At 43.1% G+C, this 25,719-nt stretch overlaps 1 protein-coding gene across 1 annotated transcript in view; it reads right to left on the bottom strand.

Moving 5' to 3' along the window:
* Positions 1 to 20,941: 20,941 nt before the first annotated feature.
* Positions 20,942 to 25,719, bottom strand: part of UMODL1 (uromodulin like 1) — a gene marked incomplete at its 3' end in the record, with an annotated part of 44,771 nt that continues 39,993 nt past the window's right edge. Inside the window, exons 19-20 of the mRNA XM_084271241.1 lie at positions 23,219 to 23,303; positions 20,942 to 21,129 (exon numbers count right to left, since the gene is read on the bottom strand). Coding sequence (XP_084127367.1) covers positions 20,942 to 21,129; positions 23,219 to 23,303 — 273 coding nt within the window. The remainder of the gene's footprint in view (positions 21,130 to 23,218; positions 23,304 to 25,719) is intronic.

The following is a 25,719-nucleotide window of genomic DNA, read 5'->3' as shown; positions in this document are numbered from 1 at the left end:
AATAGAAGACAGCTACAGACTGTTCCTGGACCGAAAGGCCAGAGAAAACAGCTGGCTCAGAACTACACTGCTTAGAGTAGTAATTCACAAAAAATTACTACTTTGTCTCACAGGTCAAAAGACAGCTACAACCATTTTTCTAGACATGAGGCCCTTACATAGAATCATCCCAGGGAAAATCTGTGCTCTTTCCTCCTTAAATAAAGCGAATGAGGGCATAGATTAGGTAGATGACAACATAATTAACAACTTCAAAGGAGTAAGTGTATGTAAAATCAAGTGATGCATATAATTATACAAAAATAAGTATTATATGCACTATAACAGAGATTACCCTGAAGGTGTGCACGACATCTATATGAATATACAACATGACTCTCCTACCTTTCTGCCTATGCTCAGTACCACAAAACAATGCCCATGCCAATTACTACAATTAGTGACAAAGTTAATTCCATGAGAATGTGGATTATTGAATGCTTCCAGCTGCTTTTTTAAATCCCTATGAAATAACAGTCCCAAGCTTTGTGGATTTTGAAAAGAAAAATAATTGCCTGTAATGACTGCTCAATGTACCTGGCATTGCAGCACAATCCCTTTTTGTACTCCAGAGCTACATAAGAAAACGACCCGGTGCAGCACAGGTGTGGGAACAAGGAGCCAGCAACATTTGCAAACAGGGTACAGATAGCTTAATCTGCCTTGTCTTGCTACCCTCCCAACCAGGATACCCAACTTTTTAGTGCTTTGCCTAAGTTTGTGAAGGACAATTTAGCTTAAGGAATGATTTTGATTTGCCTGTGATCATGCTCTGGCGCAACTCAAAGCTATCAAGCTCCTTCCTCAGCTAAGGCAAGGGCAGCTAGGCTTCAGCTTCAGCTATGAGTGCCTGTTCCAATGTTATTTGTAAGGAACCATTTTGCAAGTCAGATATGGCAACAGCAAGGGCTTAGCTGGAACACAGATTACTCTTCTGGGGCCTGCCAGAATTAACAGGAGGAGAATGGGACCCATTTTCTTGGTTTGTTCATTTTCATGATTGAATATAATGGAATGCTTTGTTTCCTTGTTACTGCCACCTTCTGTAGACTCCAGCGGGATATCAATGACTAAAATTTCTCCCCTGCTTGTATTTCTTTGTGTCTCAGCTCTTTAGGATGCTCTTCATTTTCCTCACTTTCTTGAATTTGGTCTGATTTGCTCTCCAGAGGGATAATTAATAAACTTCTAGCCTACCTTCTGACTTTGGAAACTATTTCTTCCACCAGTCTTCTGTGTCCATAGCTTTCAAAATACACATATAATAAGTTGGCATCTTCATCCAGCAAGGGTAGTCCCAGGAACAGTTGACTCAGTAAAGGGATTTTATTCTAAGCAAATTTAGCTAATGAACCTTCTCTAAAATACCAATTAATTAATTTTTTAAAAAAATCTTCACAATCCTGTGTGAGCCCTACAAAAGAAATAAGCCTGAGAAAGTGCAAACCAAACACCGGATACAATACCTGGAACTTTTATTCTGATGGTGTTTTTCAATCTAGTTACGGCAACAGACCTCCTCTTGAATCCATCAAGTATTGAAGCATTTTGCTGCTTTTTTGAAACAGTGGTAGTTTAGCAGAAACACTGAATGCTCTGTGATCAGCGATATCTGGAAGACTTTGAAAAGTCATACCAATTTACTGATAACGCCATAGCCACTTCAGGGATCTAGATAACCTGCACGGCAACAAGCTGTTGATAGTGAGGAGCAAGGTACTGGAGTGTTTAAGTAAGGAGGAAAGGCCATAAGCACGTTTACAATCAAGCAGGTACTGCTGGAGTACAGCATGACAACACGGACCTGTCAGGAAACCATTTAAAGCATAGAGTGCACAGGATAACACGAGTATCCATGGTCACTAGTAAATAAAACAATATTAAAATAATCTTAATATTAACAATTAGCCATCCATGACAGTGCTGATATTGACAAAGTCATTTGACTTCAATGCTCTAAGGATTATGAAACAGATCCTTAAAGTTTGCATTTCTATAGCGCCTGTAATTTGAGATTTTCAGACCATTTTACAAACATGAGTTGACTACATTTATTAACAGAGAAACTAAGTGGTCAGATATCGGGCTTGAAGTACTTACACAAAAGCGTTCCTGAACGCTATGCTATGGCTACTACTACTGAGAGGCTAGAAATCTGTCCACTTCTGCCAAGGAGAGGTTTCAAGTTAATGAGTGCCGCAGAGCAATTGGTACTATGAGAGGTGCAGAACTGGTATGTTGAAATTTTAAACACTTGGAATGCTTTCTATTTTGTTTAAGAAAGCTTAAAAGTCAAATAAATGTAATTGATTAAACAACAAGAGGGCATATATCCTGTTTATTTACTTTTACAATAGGAATTCAAGATGAGCTCTGTAGATAGAAAATGTTTCTATGTGGTGGGTCAACAGAAATAGCAAAGCTTTAGGAATAATATTCTGTTCCTCTGTTAGGAAATCCCCTCTGAGAATAAAGCCACACCACTTCCTTATGATTTGTGCATTACAGCATGGTGTGAAACCAGCCATTCCACTGAATGAATTCAAGTTTTGGACATTTCATTAGATGACTGACAACATAGAAACTGTGTTACAGCATGTACTAGAATCTGTTTCTCTTGTGCATTTTACGTAAGATGAGGCTGACTTCCTGTTAGTCCTGGTCTGAACCTTGGCTCTAGAGGCACCCTGTTGCACTAAGTGTGGACAGAGGAATACTTTGCGGGACATGGCTTGACATACTAATTTCACTTGATATTCCACAGTTTCTAACCAATCAGGTATAGGTAGAGACAAGCCCCTAGACTCCTATTATCAGATTACAATGGTTGATACCATCAGAAATCTAGCAGTGTGTGGACTCTGCCCCTGTGCAGGAAAACTGATCGCTGAAATGTCTGACATCAGATGACTCTCAGAAAAGTCTTCCCAAAGCATAAGAGTAAAATGGGATTAAAATGAGAACTCCTAGCACTTAGCCACTCCAGGATTATTTTTTTTCTCTCTCTTCATGAAGCAGCTTTTCTGGCATTTATTTCTCCAGCAAAGAAATTAAGGACAATACAAATCTTGAAGGCAGATCCCTCTAACACTCATCTTTCCAGATAAGGTTTCCTTGAGGATTCCCTTCAAGTTCCAAAAGTTGCACCGGAGCCAGACAGTTCACCAGTTTGTGCACTCAGATTTAGGGCACTGCTGCAAGCCCCAGATGTTAGAAGAGAGCTCACTGCCCTTTGATGACACAACAGACACCCACTTGAAGGTCATTGTGGCTGTTTGTGTCCATGCAGACACAAATCTTTATATTCAAATTGTCAAACTGGATGACAGACTCACTTGCTATGAAATCAGTAAGTTGGATGAATAATCACACAATAATGATACACAGCAGAAGTCAGAATACTTCTGTGGCCTCTCTGCAGAAGCCAGGAAAACTTTCTCAGAAGTTGCTATGGTCTTTACAGCATTGGTGTATTTACAGTATACAAGTACACAGGAAATATATAAATATGTGCACATACAAAATATAACCCAGAAAGAACACCAGCTGTTGATAAGTAACTTCCCTTTCTGTGACATGACATGCATTATACTGTATGGGAGACATTACTGTATTACTAAAAACCCCCCAAACAAGCCAACAAGCCCACATACCACCCTACAACAAGTTTTTTAGATCAGCAACAGGGTATTTCCTATACTGCTTTTTTCTTCCACAGTCTCTTTTTACACTGAATCCTCTTTGGAGAAGGGCAAGTTAGGTCCTACAAAGCGTCAGCACCAAACACTAACCCCACAGTTAATTTGGCCTCCCTGCTCTACCGTAACAGAAATTAGTTAAAAACAATTTTGTAGCATTTTTATCAACCTTTTCTTCTAGTTACTGTTGAAGACATGAACGTAGCTGTGAACTCAGGCTCAGGAAGTGGAAACTGGCTGCACAAACTAGCTGATTCTGAATCCATCTTGCAACAAGCTGCCGACAGCTCCCTGTTCAGCTCTGCTCAGTTGTTACTAAGGGGTGGGGAAAATTGCACTGGTGGGTGAGGTTGAAAGTGGTTAGGGAGACAAGCCAAAGAAGGTGCCTCTCCTTCATTGTATAATCCTGAGTGCACACCTCACTTTGCAGTGCTAATACTGAAGTATAAACTGCCTTTTAAAGTCTGACTATCCTCTGAGTCAAACAGCAGGTGAAAAAAAAAATTATGAGAAAGATTTATATACAAATGAAAAAGAAAAGTACGCACCCAGAGCATTTAAATAAGTACAATAATACGAGTGCTCTTGAAGTACACTTCTTTATAGGTTTCCTTAGTTAAGGGCAGGATATGCTGACTGAAAGTGTTTTATAAACTTGGCTTCAACTTTTAATATAAAGGTTTGTCCAAGTAAGCAATGCTACCTGAAAGTAGTGGATTTACTGATCACAAACCATGCCTGACCAGCCTGAATGCAAAGCACCTGGGTCTGTGGATAGGGAGAGTAAAGCAGATGTCATTAACCTAGGAAGTAGCAAGGCTTTTGACAATTTCTCCCATGGCATCCTTGTGTCCAGCCTGGGGATGTATGGATTGGATGGGTTAAGACAAACAGCTGTTTCCTCCACTTAGAAGTTGTGAGGCCGCAAGTAGGACTCTTGTGTTCAGTTTTGGAACTTCCCAGTACAAAAGAGATATTGTGAGACTGAAGCAAGTCCAGCAAAGGGTTACCAAGACAGACAAAAGGCTGTGCACGTGACATTTTGGGCTTTGAGAATGTCCCAGGTCAATAGGCAGAAAAGAGAGTACCCTCAATATTCTGTGTGTAAGTTAGGTCTGAGTAGAACATGTCCATACACTATCCCAGGGTGCTTTCCCAACAGTTCTGTAGAGAATGCTTTGGTATAGGTGCTTCAGTAGGGAGAGGTAGATAGAAACCATGTCATCATGTCCTGCTGGAAGACATTGGCCTGGCCTGTACACTGTTCTTGTACTGGGGAATGATGTCAGCTCAAGGTGTCCCTTTTTCAACCAAGAGATTTGTACTTGGGTTGTCCACAGTGCAATCATGGCTAGATGAACATGAAGGTGCCTTAAGCTGGAAAAGCTTCTGCCCTTTCCCATATAACTCACTAATTCTAGTCTGAGTGCGTCCTGGACAATGAGATTCTCCTTTCACTGCTCCAATACGAAGAAAGATCACAATACCAGTATAAAGAAAGGAGCATTTTTGTGTTTAGAGAAAACAGGGAGCCTTAGTGCGTGTCGTCACTAACACCATCAGTTCTGGGAAATGGATGCTCTCTATTCAGAAACAGCTACAGCTCAGCCCTGGTGAGGACGTGGGGATTCTGGTGGATGAGAAACTTAACATGAGCCAGCAGTGTGCTCTTGCAGCTCGCAAGGCCAATGGTATCCTGGGCTCCATCAGAAGAGGGGTGGCCAGCAGGGACAGGGAGGTGATTGTCCCTCTCTACTCTGCCCTGGTGAGGCCCCATCTGGAGTCCTGTGTCCAGATCTGGGGCCCCCAATACAAGAAAGATTTGGAACTGTTGGGGAGGGTTCAGAGGAGAGCCACAAGGATGATTAGAGGGCTGGAGCACCTCACCTATGAGGAGAGGCTGGGGGAGCTGGGCTTGTTCAGCCTGGAGAAGAGAAGGCTGCGGGGGGACCTCATTGCAGCCTTCCAGTACCTGAAGGGAGCATACAAACAGGAGGGGAATCAACCTTTTAAAAGGGTAGACAATGGCAGGACAAGGGGGAATGGACTAAAACTAAAGAAAGGGAGGTTTAGATTAGATATTAGGAGGAAGTTTTTTACAGAGTGGTGAGGTGCTGGAACAGGCTGCCCAGAGAGGTGGTGGATGCCCCGTCCCTGGAGGTGTTCAAGGCCAGGTTGGATGGGGCCCTGGGCAACCTTGTGTACATCCAGGCCTGGAGGTTGGTGGCCATGCTTGTGGCAGGGGGTTGGAGCTCTGTGACCCTCGGGGTCCCTTCCAACCCATGCCATTCTATGATTCAATGATTCTGTAATTCTACATGGTCTCTACTGTTTCCCAGCTACCATTACTCTCCAATTGAACACACTTTTTGTGAAATCCACACTCCCTGTCACCCCATGTGCACCTGGGACCAACATTGGAGTGGAATTCATGGCTACTCACACAAAGAGTCTACGAGAAGAGGTATCAACAGCACAAAGATTAGGGTGACACATTAAAATAAAAAGTGTTTTTTTGGATCAGTCAGTGCACATATGAATCAAATTTATATACATAGTCATATTTCTTTTTTAATTATTCAGACACTGTCTTTTGATTTGGTGTGTTAAAATAGCTTAATCCACACCAGCACTGCTTAGACTGTGCTAATTTGTGTTCCTGTTTGAATATCAATTTATTCTTTACAGGTAAATTCACTGTCTGTATCTATAGCCAGGCTTCTGGTTTCGCTTGTTTCCTGCATAGTAGTAGCACTGGGAAACAACACTCACCCAGACTATATTTGGCTCATGTCACTTGGAATTAATAGTTACTAATATTACTGCCAATCCAGAAATAGAGGGGAATTGGGGGAGTGGGGTTAGAGGCTCCTTTTCCAACTGGAAGAAGCATGTTTTCTTTCTTAGTTACACTCCAGCCTCACCAGAAGCTCAATATTCTAGTTTTTCAAAGTGAGAGAGGAGTCAGTCCACTCCAAGAGAAAAGGGGGGAAGAGGTGAAATGAGAGATCTTTTAATCAGAAATAAAGAAGCTATTTTCAGTAGTGATGCAATCACACACCAAGATACCTCAAAAATCTAGAACTCTAAGAGCATTCCAATTTTAATTAAGAAAGTACTTGCATACCTTCCAGCAGGTCAAAACTGGGGAAAAAAAAATAAAAAAGGAAAAAAGAAAAAGAAAAAAAAATTAAAAAGAACATGTAGGACAGAACTAATCTTGATGTTGACTCACTCATACATCTCCTTGGCTTCTCCTAACCTGGGGTAGACAATCATCTGGCAAAGCTGTTAACTATCAACAGAAGTACAACTATAAAATGAGTCATTTTGTTATCTCTAAATGTCAGTTCCGAAGAAATGTTCTATTGCATAGAAATACAGGATTGTGCAAAACACATGCTCTTCCTTGTAAGTGAATGCAGTAGCTGGAAGAGCTAAAATATTGCATATATGCATCAGGCCTCAAATCCTCTATAGGCCATGGGATGCTTTCCAGAGAGATCATGGGCAAATGAGCAGGAAGCACATTCAAGAGCTCAGTAGAAGCGAAGCTACTCCAAGGAAGGCTCACACCATCCTTGCCCTCCAAAACTTGAACCTTCACTTCTACCAGAGGTCAAACAGTGTCCTACAGAGGGATGCACCCCCTCTTTGATTTCAACCCATATGACCATAAATGCTCAAATCATGCCATTGGCCTCAGAAAGAGAAGAGTTACTGGGGTGACTTAGAGCTACAGAACAGGATCTATATTACAGAAGCTATTTTGATTTGAAGAAGTGTAGAAATGACTCAGTATCCAGTTCTGTGATCTGTATGGCATTGTACAGAGTGTTTCATTTGCCACAGGACAAAAACCAACCAACTAAACAAAAAAAAACCCAAAACCCAACCAACCAAAAAAAGAACACCATAATAGGCATTGCATACTTACCAGATGAAACTACACACCAAGCAGTACCAAACAGCTAACAGCTACGTTATTATATTTGTTGCTATTTTAAAGGGAGAGGTTGAGAAAGGTGTGGGGGAATGAATGAAAAAAATTCTTCCCTGAGGTCAGAACCACTGTCACAGACCTAAACAGTAGTTAATAGATCAGGCAGCTAAGGAAAAAGCTCTTTACGTTTTTGTGTGACCTCTGTATCACATATGGATGGCTAATAATGAGTTTCTTGTGCATAGCTCTGCAAATCCCTTTGACACCTTGGGACATACACCTGTGGTACAAAAGAATATGACAGGTATTATGCAGTAATAAATACACCCTGCCAAAACATGCCAAGTCACTAAACTTTAAAATCTGTCAGAAAATATAATACTTTAAGTAGTTTGTATTGGAAATTTTGAACATGTTCAAAGCAGAACAAAAACCGGGTTTTGTTTACTTGTACAGAGCGTCTGCCACACACAGCCTCGGTGTTCCTTAAATGTAATGCAAAAAGTAACTTGGTTTAAAATGGAAAGATCAGCTTCCCCAACAAAGGTCTGCTTCACTTAGTATTAAATGTTACAATATTTACATTAATTCATTTATCCACCATCCGTTATCCTATTGTTGTAGTTTTGCATGGCTGGGTTCTGGTAGAGGAGGGGGGTGCTGCAGGGGTGGCTTCTGCAAGCAGCCGCCAGAAGGTCTCTGCAGGCCCCACAGAGCAAACACCAGCCGGCTCAAGGCCGGAGTCGTTGCTGACCAAGGCCGAGTCCATCAGCGACGGTCACAGCGCCTCTGGGAATCACAGTTAGGAGAAAAAACCCACAAGCAGCTGCTTTTTGCCCCCAGAGAAGGGAATGAGAAGGTGTAAGGCACTGTGCAGGCACCAAGGCCAGGGAAAGGGGTGAGGAGGCTCATCAGGTGCAGAAGAGGAAGATGCACCTGCAGCCTGTGCAGAAACCCATGGTGGAGTGGGTGTCCCCCCCACAGCCCATGGAAAAGGCCGAGACCCCGCCTGCAGCCCATGGAGAGGCTGCACGCTGGAGCAGGTGGAGACATGCAGAAGACACTGTGACCTGCATTGCAGCAAGCCCCTGCCAGCACTTGCAGCCCATGGAGAGAGACAGAGACACACAGATGAGCAAGAGAGACCAGGTTCGCTGGAGGCGGCAGGGGGGTGAGGGGGTGGGGTGGGTTGTGACTCCGTGGAGGACCAGGCTGGAGCAGTCTGGGCTTGAGAGACTGAGAGACATTCTATGATTTGTGACTGCAACCCAGAATGATCTCTCCTTGGCCTTATCTCGACTCCTGAGCCTCTCAATACGTATTTTCTCACCTGTCCAGCTGAAAAGGGGAGTGATAGACTGACTTTGGTGGGTGTCTGGCCTCCAGCCAGGATCAAACCACCACACCTATATACAGGAAATAAAATCAGACCATGCGTCAATTGACATATTTGGAACATGGCTTCAAGCTACTTTGAACAAATAATTATATGTGTTCTGCTTAGTAGATAATCAGGAACAATGTGCTAAATCACTAGAAAGTTCTCGCTACAGAATGAAATACTGTAGTGAGAATGAAATAATAGTTTCGTTTCAGGTACTAAATATCCTCCACCTTCTGCTGGGAAGGAAAATCCACCTGTGCAAAAATAACTTGACAAGGAAGTAATGTGACAAAAGCACTTTCTCCAGGCGTAACTCATCACTGGCTTACTCCAGCATGTGTAGTACAATTGTGTCGTTCTGGTTTTCTAATTATGAAATCTGAAAAAGAACGTGAAGCAACTGAGTTCACATGGTTACACAGTTGGGCAAGAATTAAACATAAGCGATAAGCTTTAGGGCTTGTTTATGCTCCTGCTGATATGAAATAGAAATGCTTCCCACACCAGCCCTTCTCAGCTAGGCATTTATCTTGATAATGCAAGTTACCTCTTGAAGAACACTATTAATCTTTAACCACAACTTTGGATCAATGCAACCTCAGAGATAATCCCTTTCTAAATTCTTTTAAACATGCTTATTAAAGCATCCTGCAAGGTGGATTAATCACAGTGATTAGACCCATCATCACTGTCTCCTTCTCCTTGTCGGGCCACTTCCTATGAAAAACAGGATCAGATCAGAGGTGCCTAGCTGCAATTAGAAACTTCAGAGTCTACATGCTGAGTGAGCAGAGGATCCTCATATTGAAAGATAACACAGATGACCAAGCTGCAGAGAAGAGCAGGATCTCATACCACTTCCTTCATACTACTTGTCTGCAGGCTCCAGGCCCTGCCCAGCATATCAGCTTCTTGTATTTTCTTCTGAAGAGACTGCAGAGGGTGTTTAAAACCTGCCATGGGTGGAATGGTGCAAATTATAATGCCAGAGATGCATATCTACATTTTAGGACTTGTAACAACAATGCAAAATGCTTGGGCAGTCCACATATTCTATTATATCATCATGAGCACTGGTAAAATCTGTCACTGGAATGAAGAAGTCGGTATCAAAGTAAGGGGACGAAAGATACAAAGTCCCACACAGAATCCCATGCTGTAATTTCATATTTCTGTAGACATGACACTGACAAAACATAGCACTCATGGTGGAGTAAGTGGTTGAAAAGAGAAACTCTCAAGTCCAGGAGGAACCTCACAGACCTCCACAGCTGCCTGTGTTTGCCCTGCCTGTGGTCTCAAGCCTCTCGCCATCCCTGCCTCTTTAGTGAGCTGAGTGATTCCTGCTTCAGAACCCTCACTACACTTCTCTATGGGCCCTGCCTCCTAGGAGGTAGAGGTCCCCAAAAACATCACACATGTCCTCAGAGGAAAGATAAACAGAGATGCTTTTGTGTCTGGCCCCAGGCCAGCAGCCCCTCTCATCTTGTACTGCAGGCCTCCACAGGTGCTTCCCATCCACCTTCTCTCCATGGCAAGCAGACACTCACCAAGACACCTGGCAGAGCAACCTGGCCAAGCCTTGGCCTCCCCGGTGGCTCACCCACTGGCTCTGCCCATCTTGGGTGCTCCCACACCAATGGCACCAGTACATGGCAAAGCATAACAGAACTTGGGTGAAAAAACCCAAACCCAGTGCAGCTGGCTAGAGGCAAAATGTCCATGTGGGAAGGCAGAGGAGGGATTTCCCTTTCCCTTCAGCAGGAGGTGCTGCTCGCTGCCTGCTGAGCATGGGCAGGGGTCAGGGACTAAGGGATATCCAGGAGGCTGGAGCAACCCTTGACTCCCAGGGTTGGAAAGAGGCAAGAATCCCCCTGCAGCAGGCCTTATGGCAGCTCACTCCTGCTGCCATCATTAGGGCACCTTGTCGGGCTCAAGGCTGGACCTCAAGGCTATTGGCAGTCATCAGCACTCAAGGCAGGGCTGGAAGGGAAGTGGACTCTGAGGAAGTAGGAGGGTAGCTGTGCCACCGTGGAATTGTCTTTGGGGTGGGCAGCAGGTTGAAGTGAGGCTACAGACAGGGACACCAGTGCGGTGTGAATGATCTGCCAGTATCAGTCCCGTTTTCATCCAGACACAGTGATGAGGGGCAGAAACTGCTTGGCTGGTCTGGCCAGGGTATGGCTCATATCAGGCAGGCTCCAGTCAACCAGTCTCCTTGTCCTTCTGCCTGGTGATTGACACCAAACCACTCAGTTTGCCTGGCAAACCACTGCTCTCTAAAGCAAACCAGGCTTTTCTCCCTCTGTTTTCAGAGAAAGATGTTCTATCAGCTGCCAGACTGATAGAGTCTATGCCTGTTCAAACCCCTCTGTGAATCTTACATTCAAAACAAGTGCCTACAACTGTACAGCTGTGAGGAACTCCTTTTCGTGACTGTGAAATCATCTAGCAAAGCAGAAGCCAAAGGCACCACCACATGTCCCCAGGAGAGAGCACAGAGAAAGGGGAAACAGGTACAAAACATTAACTCACCCAGTTGTGCTGAGTGCAATAGGCAAGGCTGCATTTACAGGGAAAATGCAGGAAAACTTCCCATGAGATTTTACTTAGATATATCATTAATGTAAGATTGGTTTTCAAGGGCATCATGTAGCACTTCTTAACTACAGCAGCTGTAATCACAAAATTTGTGTGTAACGAGACACATGCAAGTAACTAAACCTGTGTCACTGAAAGTGCAGAGCGTGGCTAAACCATTCTGTCAGAAGTAGGCCAGCAGGGTCCGTCTTACTCCCTGAGGAAGATCTAAAAGTCACTTCTGTTTGTGTCTTCACAGCAACTGGGGAAGAACATAAGTGTGCTTAGAACACAGATGCGTTTTGTTCAGCTGACAATCAATTAGATGTGTTACTTAGCAAATTAAAAATAAAACATACGATCAGAGAAAGAATTTAAGGCCTTGTTCCGTCCTTTACCAGGTCTGCTTCGTCTATCATCTGCAGAATGCAGCAAGAACTCCAGTAAGAGACTGACAGGCAGACATACCTCAAGTATCAGAAACTTGCAGAAAGGGAGGTTGTATTTTTTTACTCAGCATCTCACTTTCAAAAAGCCCGGGCGCCATCTCATTATGTTCAACTGCATTTCTTACTCTTCATTTCAGATTTCATTTGCCCCCATGAAATTGAGCAGATGCCTGCAGAGGCCTGAATGAGGGCTTCTGTGAGCTAATCTATCCCATTTTGCTCTCGGTGGCAACTGGCACTCACAGCAGTTGAATGAGCATGAATGGCACTGTTGCTTTGCTGGAGAATTGAAGGCAGTTAAAGCAATGCCAAAGCATGGTACAAATATCCATTGCTCATATCAATGGAAAGACACTACCAGTTGTGGTTACAACAAATTTTGGAGGTAGCACTATAAATAACACACCTGGAAGTTACTAAATTTGTATCTTGAAGCATCTTGTTTGACTGTTACTCCTGACTTATGCCTTACTGGCATAGACAAGAACTGTGGCATCTGGTTTGGTTCTGTGCTCTGCAAAACTTGAAGTTGGATTCAGGAAACACCCCATTCCAAATTCCAGTTCAGACATATTTTCAGATTCTTTGCTGAGTAACTCAGTGGAGAGTATGTGTCCAGGTATGATACAGTGCACAATTAAGTGTACTAGACAGAGCTTAAGAAAGCTAATCATATAGAACAGTCAGTAATTAGTTTCTCAAGGCTGGCACTAGAACAAACACAAGACCCTTCTCTCTTCAGGTACTAGTAATAGCCATATCTGTTAAAAATACTGATGTGAAGGGCTTTCTTCATCCTTTCAAATTGCCACATGCCAAAGGCAGCTAATAAATGTGAGCTTTGTTCATGGCTGGCATTTCATATCAAAGCTTTAGGCAGTACAAGAGGCAAACCCAGACATTTCCTGAGTGGATTTGAAGAGTTTAATTATTACTGAACATAAGCCATGAAGAACCCACACTGGCAATAACATATTAGCTGCCAGCACGTTCCCAATGATACAGTTTGCTGGAAAGATTTTACCTAAATGAAAATTTTACCCAGTTGTCTCCGTCAGAAAGGCAATCTCTTCTTCCAGTTCAGAATCACCATGATTTTTCTCAGTTCCTCTTTTATAGTCATGGTTGTTTTCAGTGTACAAGTCCTTGTGTCTGTGTCAAGTCTCCAAAACTGTTCTTTCTGCACATTTCAGAGGAAAAATATCTGGTTTGGAGGAAGAAATGCAGGAGAAGCAGAGAGTACTTTCAAGGGAATTTGCTGCATGTGGAAAGGTCCTGCATTGACGTCTCCTGTGTTACCCTGTGTCAGGCAGTGTCACTTCCAGACTATGTACCCAAGAGTGCCTTTAGCACAAGGTGTCCACATAGCCAGAGAACGGTAAGTTGAAGAAATAGGCAGAGATTCCCTGAGCACCCCAGGCTGAAGTACTGTCCACACTGAGCCTTTTAGGGTCAGGAGAGAGCAAGGAGAGAAGAGAAATCTGGGAAAGAAAAAAAAAAGCCACCCAAAAAAACCAAGGGGCCTTGAATAAAAGTAGTACCTCTACAGAGTGGATAGTAGCCAGTTTGTCACAAGCCCTGCAGAACAGACCCCCAGGCAGAGTAGGTGTCAAATCAAAGATGTCATTAGGTGGCTCTGTATTCTAGGGTTTCTACCAGATTGTAGCCAACATCATGTTTTCAGATCAATTGCAGTTAAGAATTTTCAGTTCCTGTAACTTGTTTCCTTCCGCAGGCCACAAGAAAACTTTCCAAACAGGCCTTAAAAAAGTCTGTTCCTTTATATTTTAATGGACAAGGAAATTTTTCAAATTGTCTCAGCTTTTTTCCCAGCCCTGCTGCGACCAAAATTTGGCAACATTATAATAGGAGAGAAAGGACTAACTGTGAGTGTTTTGCTTCAGGTGTCAGCAGAGTGGTGTTCTCAGTGAACAATAGGGACATTCTGCATGCGTACTGCTGGTCTAAAGTGCTTCTTAGGAAACAATGCAAGAGGTCAAAACTAGACCTTCAGATTTTATTTCTACATAATTTTTGGTGAGTCTCAAGTAATTAGCAAGAGCCAGTGCTTCAGTTAACAGAAAAAAAAGGTGGGGCAACACCAGAATGGCAAGGGGAGATGGTCAGTGATGTTCCTCTAGAAAATTTCTCCTTGATTACTCGTTTGGTGAAATTGCCTGATCACTGATGTGGGAAACTCACCTCAGAAGTCTAAAATGAGCCCTCCAAAGCCAAAACACCTTGTCTGAGCAGCACATGGGATGAAATGCTAGGTACAGAAGGATCTTACTGCACTTCATACGTTTCCTCATTCAGAGGAAATGTGTGGAATGCCACAAAGGAATTAAGATGTGTTCCTCTAAAAATCTGACACCATTGATAGTCCAAGTTAGGTGCCTCTGTACCAATAAAGCACACAGCATGGGTAACAAACAGAAGTTGTAAGTCCCTGTGCTGCTAGCAAGCTAGTATCTAATCACTATGACTGAAATGTAATGGAACAAAGAGCATGAGTGGAGCACTGCAATCGATGGCTGGAAAATGTCCAAAAGGGACCATCAAGGAAGGGAGGGTGTGGAGGTTGCCCTCTGTGTAAAAAAAAAAAACAAATTGATTGACTGTACAGATCTGCCTTTGAAAAACAGTGATGAACAGGTTGAGAACTTATAAGTAAAAATGAGGGGCCAAGCCAACAAAGGAAACCTTGTGGTTGGTGTTTGTACAAGTGGCCTGATTAAGGGGACTGTTAGATGGATAAGGATTTGGCTGGATGTCTCTGTCCAACGAGTTACAGTCAACAGCTCCATGTCCAAGTAGAAACCAGTGCTAAGAGGTGTCTCTCAAGGGTCAGTACTGGGACGAATACGATTTAATTTCTTCATCAGTGACACAGATAGTGGGACTGAGGCACCCTCAGCAAGTTTGCAGATGACTGAGCAGTGCAGTTCACAGAATCACAGAATCATAGGGGTTGGAAAGGGCCTCCAGAGATCATCGGGTCCAACCCCCCCCGCCAGAGCAGGCTCCCTGGGACAGGTCACACAGGTAGGTGTCCAGACAGGTCTTGAATATCTCCAGAGAAGGAGACTCCACCATCTCCCTGGGCAGCCTGTCCCAGGGCTCTGTCACCCTCACTGTGAAAAAGTTCTTTCACATGTTGGTGCGGAACTTCCTGTGCTCCAACTTGCAGCCATTGCCCCTTGTCCTGTCTCCACAGACCACTGAAAGGAGGCTGGCCATTTCCCCCTGTGTCCCACTCTTGAGATATTTATAAACATTAATAAGATCCCCTCTTAGTCTTCTTTTCTCAAGGCTGAACAGCCCCAGTTCTTTCAGGCTTTCCTCATAGGGCAGATGCTGCAGTCCTTTAATCATCTTTGTAGCCCTCCTCTGGACTCTCTCCAGGAGATCCCTGTCTTTTCTGTACTAGGGAGCCTAGAATTGTACACAATACTTTAGTTGGGGCATGATCAGGGCAGAGTAGAGAGGGAGGATCACCTCCTCTGACCTGCTGGCACCACTCTTTTTTATGCACCCCAGGCTCTCATTGGTCCTCTTAGCCACCAGGGCACACTGCTGGCTCATGGCCAACCTGTCATCCAGCAGGACCCCCAGGTCCTTCTCCACAGAGGCCCTCTCCACTCCAGCAGGTCATCCCCCAGCCTGTACTGATTCAAGCAGTTATTCCTTCCCGGCTGCAAGACTCTACACTTGCTTTTGTTTGGTTTCCCCCTGCCCAGCTCTCCAGCCTGTCCAGGTCTCACTGGATGGCAACGCAGTATTCCTGCATATTCCATTGATTCAGTAGAGGGAAGGTATGCCATCCAGAGGAACCTTGACAAGCTTGAGGTGTGGGCCCATGTGAACCTCATGAAGGCCAAATGCAAGGTCCTGCACATGAGTCTGGAAGATCCCCAGTGCCAATACAGACTAGGCTATCAATAGATTGAGAACAGTGCTGAAGAGAATGGCGTGATGATAATGTGGTTGAAAAGTTGAATAGGAGCTGACAATGTGTGCTTGCAACCCAGAAAGACAAGCCTATCCTGCACTGCATCAAAAGAAATGTGTCCAGCATGTCAACAGAGATGTTTCTTCCCTTTTAGTCCCTTGAGGCCCCACCTGGAGCACCATGTTCAGTTCTGGCATCCCCAGTAACAGGACAGACATGAAGCTATTGGAGTGAGCCCAGAGAAGGGCCACAAAGATGATCACAGGGCTGGAGCACCTCTGCTATGAAGACAGGCTGAGAGAATTGAGCTTGTTCAGCCTGGAGAAAAGAAGGCTCCAGGGCACCTTATTGCAGCTTTTCAATATGTTATAAAAGAGAGACTTTTTGCCAAGGCCTGTAGTGACAGGACAAGGCACAATGGTTTTGAACTGAAAGAGGGTAGACTTAGGTTGAATATAAGGAATAATTTTTATTTTTTTTTTACAATGAGAGCGGTGAACCGCTGGAACAGGTTGACCAGAGAAATTGTTCATACCTTATCTTGGGCAGCGTTCAGGGCTGGGTTGGATGGGGCTTTGAGCAACTTGAGCTAGTGAAAGATGTCCCTGCCCATGACAGGGAGGTAGGACTAAACAATTTTTAAGGATCCCTTCCAACACACACCATTCTGTGATTCTCAAACAGTGTGTTCTGCACCTCAGCACAAAAAGGAGAGGCAAAGGGACACAGTGCTGAGAAAACAGCTACTGCTAGCCACTGAAGCATAGCACAGAAAATAATGACAAACAAAATGAGTGGCAGCTGTGCAACACTTTTGCATAAGGATGAGAAAGGCAGCATTTGGAGCAAGTGCTGGTTCGTGATCTTCCCTGCTTTTCACACCTGGGCCCAAACAAGTCCACTAATACCCTCAGGGTAAGCTTCATTGGGAGTAAGCTGTGAATATGCTGCTTTTGGAGCAGTTGTCAGAACTGTATAAACCCAGGGAGGCTGGTGTGCCACTGGTTTCAGATTATATCACCAAGTTGCTGCTCTTGCAACTCTTCTCCTTGTCTTTGCCGCAAAGCGTGAAACTGAAAATACATTTGCCCTTTGAAATGTTGAAGAACGAGACCCTTAGTCTTTGTTAGCAGTCCACTGGTGTTTGGATAAGGTCAGATATTGTGTTGTGAGTGATGTTTGAACATTACACAGATACTTGAATGGTCTAGTCCTTCAGAAGCTGCCACATCCACCTAACGCACATCTGAATACCTGTGACTAAACCACAAAAGGAAATAGAACAGTACAAAAGTCAACAATAAGATACAAGGGTTCTTTTATTAAGATACTGAAGCTCCACTAAACAGATTCAGTAACAACAGCAGTTTCCACTGAGCATGCAAGATATTAAATACAAGGCACTGTTCTGCATTTCATCCCAAAGACCTGTGCTCAGCTTCTGTAAAGGGCAGAGCTCCACTGAGATCAATGGGCAAACCTCTAGTCCTGTTGCTTTTAAGAGGTTCGGGATTTTAAGTACTAAAAACTAGAAAAATATTTATAGTAAAATAGCTTATCCTTTCACTGTGTGCAGAAGGCAAGCACATTATACATTTGAGAGCAAATTGAGCAAAGGTTGAGGCACTTCTACATAATGGAAAGCTTATTATGTTCATCAGACTACAAAATTGCAAAGATCATCTGCAGTTTCACTAATGAATTGCAACCAAATCAATCTTTTTCTATATCAAGATCTGGTAACTGATTTTTTCAGTAAAGGAAAAGACAAGTCAAAGATTTTTTTTCTGCTCATATATTCACTTGAATTAAAAGCAGAATGCAAATGATTATTCTGAAATTTATTGATGTATTTTAAAAGTGTGCACATAACCTCTAAAATAAATCTGTATGGCCTTTTACAAAATGTAGAAGTCTTTTACCATGTAATCTTCTTACCTATCAGAAATTGGACTGAACAGCAGCTTTCCAGTGCTACTCTGTACTAAAAAAAAAATTAAAAAATCAGTACCTAAATGCTGTGGCTACTAAATGTACTTGTGAGTTCAAGTTAATGACCAATTTCCACTGAAGAGTTATTTATGAAGGCATCCAATGAGCTTAAAAGGGAATTAGCTTGTTCACTGCAAATTACTGACCTGGACACAGCAGCCTTTATCACTGTGTCAGGAGGAGTCATACAGCAATCAGAATCCAGGGATGATGGAGACAAATTACCACATCACTTTAATCTCCCATCATATAACATGCTCATTGAAGTGGAGATTTGGGATAGCAAGAGTGAAAAAGAATTTCCCAGGAAAGAGTCCTGCAGGAGAAAGGACTTTTACTGTGTGAAAAAGAATTTTGTTCCAGTTTATCCAATTTAGCAGACTGTTGCTGTATCCCATGAAGTATGTAAGCTAAACCTTTGCTGCTGCATTAATTGTAGGGTCTTGCAGCCAGGCAAAATTCAGGTCAAATTTGTAACTACTCTGTTGCAATTGGAGTGCTCTCACTCAGGTAGGCAGCACACTCAGTGGCTCAACTGTGGTCTGATTGAAAAGAATACATAGGTACCAATTGACTTATCAGGAAAAACATGGGCTGCCAGTAGTAAAATCACTTGATTTTTTTTTTTCACTGAGTCCTCACTGATTATTAAATCTCAAAACTCATGCTGAAGAACACTCTGAGTAGGTTAAGTACCAGATTCATGGTGCCTTCTCTTTGTTTGGTAGGAAATCCAATACTTGTTCTCCAGCTTCTGTATACTTAAGGCGTTGCACAATGAGGTCTTCAACGGTGTTCCAGCTCAGTTGCAACCTCACCTTAAGTAAACAGTGAATTACAAACTGAAAGGGAGATGTTTCTAAAAGTTTGCTGATTTACTTCCTGGAATATTTATAGAAATACGCAGCTTATCTATGGTAATGGCACAAGTGATGCTAAAATGGGCACATAGCAACATGGCACAGTAGGAGAGCCAAATGCGGGAACTTGAAGAGAGAACCATGAGGTCTTTCTTTTCTCCTTTCTGTTTTATCCACAGAAAAAAGTGCCAAAATTCACTGCAACCTGGAGCTGCAGTCACAAATAGTTCTTAGGACACCAGGGAAGAGACAGATTGTTTAAAAAAAAAAAAAGAGGGAGGGGAGACGGGGCTACAGAGGCCTTTTATATGTGACATTAATTTGTAAGAGCCTGTGTTGCAACCAGTCACAACCACCATTGTGAAGAGTAATGGCAGCCAAATGTCAGGTGAAGACAAGCTTCAGTTCTCCATGTGGTGAGACATGATCAAATGAGAAAAAAAATGAAAAAAAAACCCAACTAATCATGATTGAGAAAGGTCATCACCTACCTTCCAAAGAAAGATAAGATTTAGGAAAGAAGACCTGAGTAGTTTCAGGCCATTAGCTGAGACTCCAACATGCTGATTACGTGAAAGCATTATAAGCCTGATGGTATCTTCTGTGCTGCTACCTCATTGCACAACTCTGTAATTCCCATTGCTCTACAGTGTTGCAGTCACTCGTGGCCACTCAAGAGCAGAACGATGAATGAGGACAAGCCATTCTTCTTTCTGTGGACAGACTCAGAAGCTTCATATACAGGTTTTAACTCAATGGACCTAGATATGCCTGTCACACTGGATTATGGGTCTCCAGCAGCACCTGTATCACTGATGGAACTGTACAGTGCTGGAGCTGTACCAAGAAGTTCTGGGTACCTTCCCTGTGGGTTGCCAACAGGCAGCCCTGCCCAGCCTTTGGGAAGAAATCAGAGCATCACACCTACAGCCATCTCAGGAGCTGCCCACAGATGACAACGGAGGGTGGGCTCTGTAATGTAAGGCTAGGGGAGAAAGCTAATAGTGACTCTTCGAGGTGCTACAAGCAGAGAGCTGGGATACAGTCTCTTCCTGACACATGCTCAGAGTTATTCTACTTTGTGAAGCAAACTAAACTTTAGTTTGCAAAGCAAACTGAATTATCTGAAAATACCATCACGATGAGTCCAGTGAATTTACTGTGGCCTGGCAGATGCATTGTCATGGATGAGGTCTCCATCAGGAAAGAGTCTCTCACTAACTCTGGTAACAATGTCAAATAAGCCTGTTCCCAGGAACGGAATTTGATCAGATCTGAGGTAAACATCCTTGAGTTGTGAAGCAATGTCAGGTGTTCCTTTTCAGCAAGACAGCTTTCTCACCTGTCTCTCTTAAAGGGACAAATATACAAATGGTGGTGAGAAGCCAGAACACATTAATTTTACAGAAAAAGTGCTGAATCCCGTGGCATTCTGGAAAAGCTGCAGAGGCAGAATGTGTTGTAGAGGCTGACACTCCTCAGAGCTGTCTTTTCAAACTCTCTGCAGGCACTTGTGAGCACTGCATTATCAGTATTTCAACATCTTTATGTCTAACATCTCACTATTTTCTTGAAAACTTGCCCCCTCCCAAAAGAAATTAAACCTATGCTTTTGTAGAGGGACAGAAAATAACTTCACTTCTGAAGCAAATTAGCTTCTGAAGCAGATTTATAGAGAGTGGTAAAGTTTCTCTCCTTTATTCTACTAACCCATGGTCCAAACCCAAAAGTGATATGCTTTTTGTGGAAATTATTATTGGTGATCTTCTAAAGTTGTGTGTCATTTAGCCTGAGAGTGAAGCCATGGAGGAAGATGAGGAAGAGAAAGCTGTCTTCCTCCTCTGTAATCTGCAGCATTTAAAAATGGGCAAGAATAATTGGAATTTAATTCTTTCTTCTATGACCCACAACAAACAGGACAGGAGGTTCAAATACCCTACAACAGAGCATGCTCATTTGCAAGTATTTAACCATAAACAGCTAAATCAAGTAACTGATCATGGCTCAGTATTTACATCTGGTAATCGCTACAACCTGGAAATCACTAATTGTAGAAAACTTGGTAGCTGAAATTGTCAGACTTGATCCTGAAGTTGTATCTTCCCATCTTTCGCTGATACTGGAACAGGAGAAGGCTGACAACTCCCAGCACAAAACCGAACACGGCGAAGGCAATGAGGATGATGTATCCAACTCCCATCCCAGCCGCCTTCTCTCTCTTCAAATCAGATGCTAAAAAAAAAAAAAACCAACCCAAAAGGTGAAACAAAACAGCTTTGACATTCCTAGATCTTTTCCTGGGGTCGGAAACTGACCCTGCTGATAAATCAATCAACGTGCATGTTGAAGCACAGAGCTGTGATTACAGAGATGAATCAGCCTTTTCAAGAGGGTGACTCTCATAGAAAGGCCTGTGATCCACAGCCCACATCCTCTTTTTCTGTACAAGGGCAGAGTTCCTGCAGACATGTAGACTTGCACACTTCTAATTCACGCCTGTAAATGTCTCTGAAGCACCTACAGAAACATCTCTTTTTCAGAGATGTTTCACTTGTTTAGCCAAGACCTTGTGCCGTACCCAAGGTGCAGAGAAGACAAATGCTAATGCATACACGTCCGTAATTAGAGACAAGATCTTTTGCCAAAGGGCACTGTCGGCAGCCACAGAGGTATGCAACAGCAGTGTCCAAGCTACATAACATCCTGGGCATCATTCCCAGACAGGCCAAGGCAGTGTTGTATAAGATATATAGGCTTATTTCTGAATTTCAGCATGAAACAGAGGAACAAAAAAGAAGATGCGTGGTGGAAATGGCACCCTGTAGCAAGAGACAGAGTGAACAGGCCTTCCTGAGGACATGAGTCAGTGGTGTTTGCTATAGCACATGGCCAAGCAGTATAGGCTGAGCAGTGAAAGCTTTTTTCATGTTTCACTGCAGCAGGTTACCTGACATAATCATTCATGTTGTCTCCTTCAACACCGAGATACCTATCACTGTCTAGGTCTAGCCTCATACCTAAAATGTGAATATCCACATTGGAAATAAGAGACTACATCTAGTAGTGCCACCTTTGCCTAGGTACAACCCAAATAAAGCTCTCCTCTCCTGAGTTCCTTTTGTGTAATGACCATTTCCAATATTGGAAATGCATTGGGGTCTCCAGTGAAAAGAGGAGCGAGATCTAGATGATCTAAGTGCTGTGCAAAGCAATATGTACTAATTGCTAAGTTTAAAAAAAAAAAGAAGCAATTCAGAAATGTACACCGAAGGCCTATTCTAACAGACTAAGTAATGCATGTAACAGAAGAAATATACAACAAGCTAAGGCAGAGCCGGTTTCTAGATCCAAAAGAACATTGTGACAGTCACAGCAGAGGAGAAAATAATACCCTGAACCCACTAACAGTCTATCTTAACTTATCTACACAGTCAGAAGAGCATTAAGTGACCGGCAGGAGAGGCAGCCAGCAAAAGCCACCCCTGCAGTGCCACCCCCACACCACCAGAACCTTGCCTCCCAAAACCACAACGAGCAGGAAGAAAGGGGGTGGCTTCTGTCTGTTGACGACAGCCATGTGTTATAACTCAGATACTGGTGTGTGCAAATACTCTCAGTGAGTGTTTTACACTAGCAAGACACAAATGTGGACAGCAGGAGGAGGCCAAATGACTGAAAATGTTAGAAGCCACAGGTGCCCTTGAAAACATCAGTTGGGGTAAATGCAGAAGAGGCAGGTGCATAACAAATCAGACCTTGCTTGTACACAGTGCTGGGGTTCGCTCTCTATTAACCTGCACTGCACCCCTTTGCCAGATTAACCAAGGTGCTGTGCATCAGCTGCGCTCTGGCACCTTCCCCTGCAGTAGTAGTGAAGTCAACACCAAGGAGTCTGAGGAAACACAATACAATCTCTTATCTCCTCTGATTTTGGACTTCAGAGCTCACTATAATTGTGGTCTAACAACACTGTAGAGTAAACACTTGAAAAACTGATTGCAATCTAAAAGATTCAAGTTGCTTTTTTCACACTTTATGGTTGTAATAACTAACTCTGTGGCTGTTGTATTTGCTACCTGTGCAGACAGCTACACGAAGCACTTTCTCCTGCCCTTTTCTACATTCCTTTATCAATCTTTTATCTCTTCATTGAGGAGGGCACTTGCTTTTCCACACTGCCACATGGCTTCGGTATAATGCCCGCTCCTTAGAAAAATATGCAGAGAATCTGAGATCTTCTGGTTCCTTTGCCAGTGAAAAAGAACCATGAAATGACAGTAACTCTGTGTCCCCTTTTTGTAAGCATCTATTCATTACTCACAGTCCGATTTACATAGGGGTCCCCAGGACGTTCTGTGCGTAGCGATGGTTTCACCAGTCTTCAGGGATCGAACAGCATGGCATCTCTGCAACAATCAGTTCAAACATCAACAAGTAATAGGCTCACTAATTAAAAATAGAAAGCCTTCTGATGAGTAGGTGAAAGCCCAGTGCTATTCCCACTCTCGCTTTTTGTTTCTTAATGTTACGCTTTGTTAAACTGAAATCAGCACCAAATGGAAGTTCAAACGAAATGTCACCAGGGAAACATCAGTATAAATCTGTCATCAGTCACACTGGAAAGCACTGCTGTGAACAGACACTTCACACAGACAATCACTTTCTTTTCAGTAAGTTCCTGGTTTAGAGAAAGCTTATGGGAGAAGAGATGTCTCCCTGTTTCTCTATGCCAGGGTTTTACTCGCACTTTTTGTTTGGAAGTTTCTACTGCCCATGGCAGCCACAGCAGATACTACAACCAAGACCTCCAGGAATTACTAGCTTGAAAGCCCTGCCCTGTGAAACGGTGAGGATTAGGTGCTTTAGCTTTGTGTGAGCAACACCTGCAGAACATACAGCACACTCATCTTCTGCTTACTTCCTTGGCAGCATCTTCCGGTGGTTTGCTACCTTTTTGTGTTAAGTTGCTGATCAAAGTCTCTGCTGGGAGCCCTACCCTGTTGAGGTTATTCAAAAGATACTATGGGTCTCCTGGAAGAACAAAGAAACTGCAGTGCAGTACTATAATCAGCAAAAGAAATCAGGGAAGTGCAAGGGTGTCTTACGACTCCTCTACACAAGACTGCCTCACCAACCAAGCCTGGTTACACCAAAACTCTACAGTTCACTATCAGCAACACTGTCTTTAGCTGGTTCAGCCCCCATAAAAATACACATGTAGCTGGCTGGGACTTTAGCCTACCCTCAAATAGACTTCTCAGCTAGGTGGATCCGTGAAAGAATGTGCTTATATAGCTGCTACCTGATGTCAATGATTTTTTTGGTTCCACATGGCCATGGAGCAGCTGTGGTCCACCACACATAGGCAAGATGATGACACATCTCTCCTTCCCATTCAATGCCATGTTTCTTACTCCTTTCTTGCTACCTTGCTCCCCAGCCCATCTATTTTTTTTCGGCCCCAAACTTTAGAGCACCTTACACTTCCACCAAGAAAACAAAGAACAAGAAGACTGACTAAGAAGAAATAACACAAGATGTAAGTCTCCATTTTCTGGGCAAGGAGCTGAAGCAAATCTGCCCTGAAGCAAGGCAGGCTACTCTGGAGTAGCAGGCAGATCAGAGGATCAGATCCCAGATCCTGCACACTTTCCCACACATTGTTTCCAAATTCACTCTGTTCTTACTCAAATTTTCCTTGATCTTTGTACCTCCTGCAGCTCCTCCTCTACTTTCTACAAGCCGTTGTCATCCTTTGTAGATGTGCCTAGCACCTGCCTTCTCCACATAACGCTGTAATCTCAATCTAAAATGGCTGGATTCACCAACTTTTCATAGGGGGGGAATTTTGCATAGGAGAAAGAAAAATATATCTCATATATATATATATGAATGATATAGAAGTAATAATAGAGAATATATGAAAGAAGAGAGCCTCATTGATTAACTCTGCTCTGCCTGATTGACTACAGATGTCAATCCCAATCAAACCTCATTTTGGGCTAGCAGAACTACCCCGTCACTGTAAGTCAGATCAAAGCCAGTATTTCATCTGACCCTGTGCCTATACTCTAATCTGCACAGCTAAAGCCTGCTCTAACAGCAAACCCAGCAGCTCCCAGCAAACCAACCACCTAATTCCTTACAGCATCCACACTAGCCCACACAGTCCCTGTCCTGCCAATCCCTCTTTTTCTCCTGCCTTGCACCTACCACCACATCCTTCCTCAGCTGTGGAGGACACACGGTGAGCTCAGGGAGGGCAATACCTCCTCCAAAGGATACCATAGGCTGGGGGTTGCTGAAACAGTGATTTTTAACATGCATATGCAGCTGTGAAAACTGGAGCTACTTTCCATCTGTCAGTCATGTTTCCTGTCTCTACTTTTTTTTGTTTTTAAATCTAGAGGAAGCTTTATACTTTGAGAAAGGAAATAAATATCTTCTGCTAGTGATTTTTAATCGTTTAGGAAGAGATCATTTGCTTTATAATAGGCTTAAAATGACTTCTTTAGAGCTAGAGGAAAGTGTTAAACAATGGAGAAACACCAAACTGCTAACAAAAACATCCTTAATAGGAAAAGAGCCAGGAAAGTTGGCAGAGGGAAAGAAGAATTTCTGTGTGTCTGCTATACAGGGGAAAAAAAAAGCCATCAGCAAAACCTATTTTTTCTTATTTCTATGGTAGTGACACATTTTTAGATGAAGCAGTGTGTATCACTTAGAAGTCAAAAGAAACAAAGCAAAGCTTTGGCACACAGACAATTAGGAACTGAAGTTCTTATCAGAACATTGCTTGGTTTATTGCTTTAAAAAGCAATA

The sequence above is a fragment of the Gallinula chloropus genome, assembly GCF_964237585.1.
Source record: "Gallinula chloropus genome assembly, chromosome: 1".
Lineage (NCBI taxonomy): Eukaryota > Metazoa > Chordata > Aves > Gruiformes > Rallidae > Gallinula > Gallinula chloropus.
Note: the sequence above shows the minus strand (reverse complement) of the source record. Positions and strands in the feature narration are given on the sequence as shown.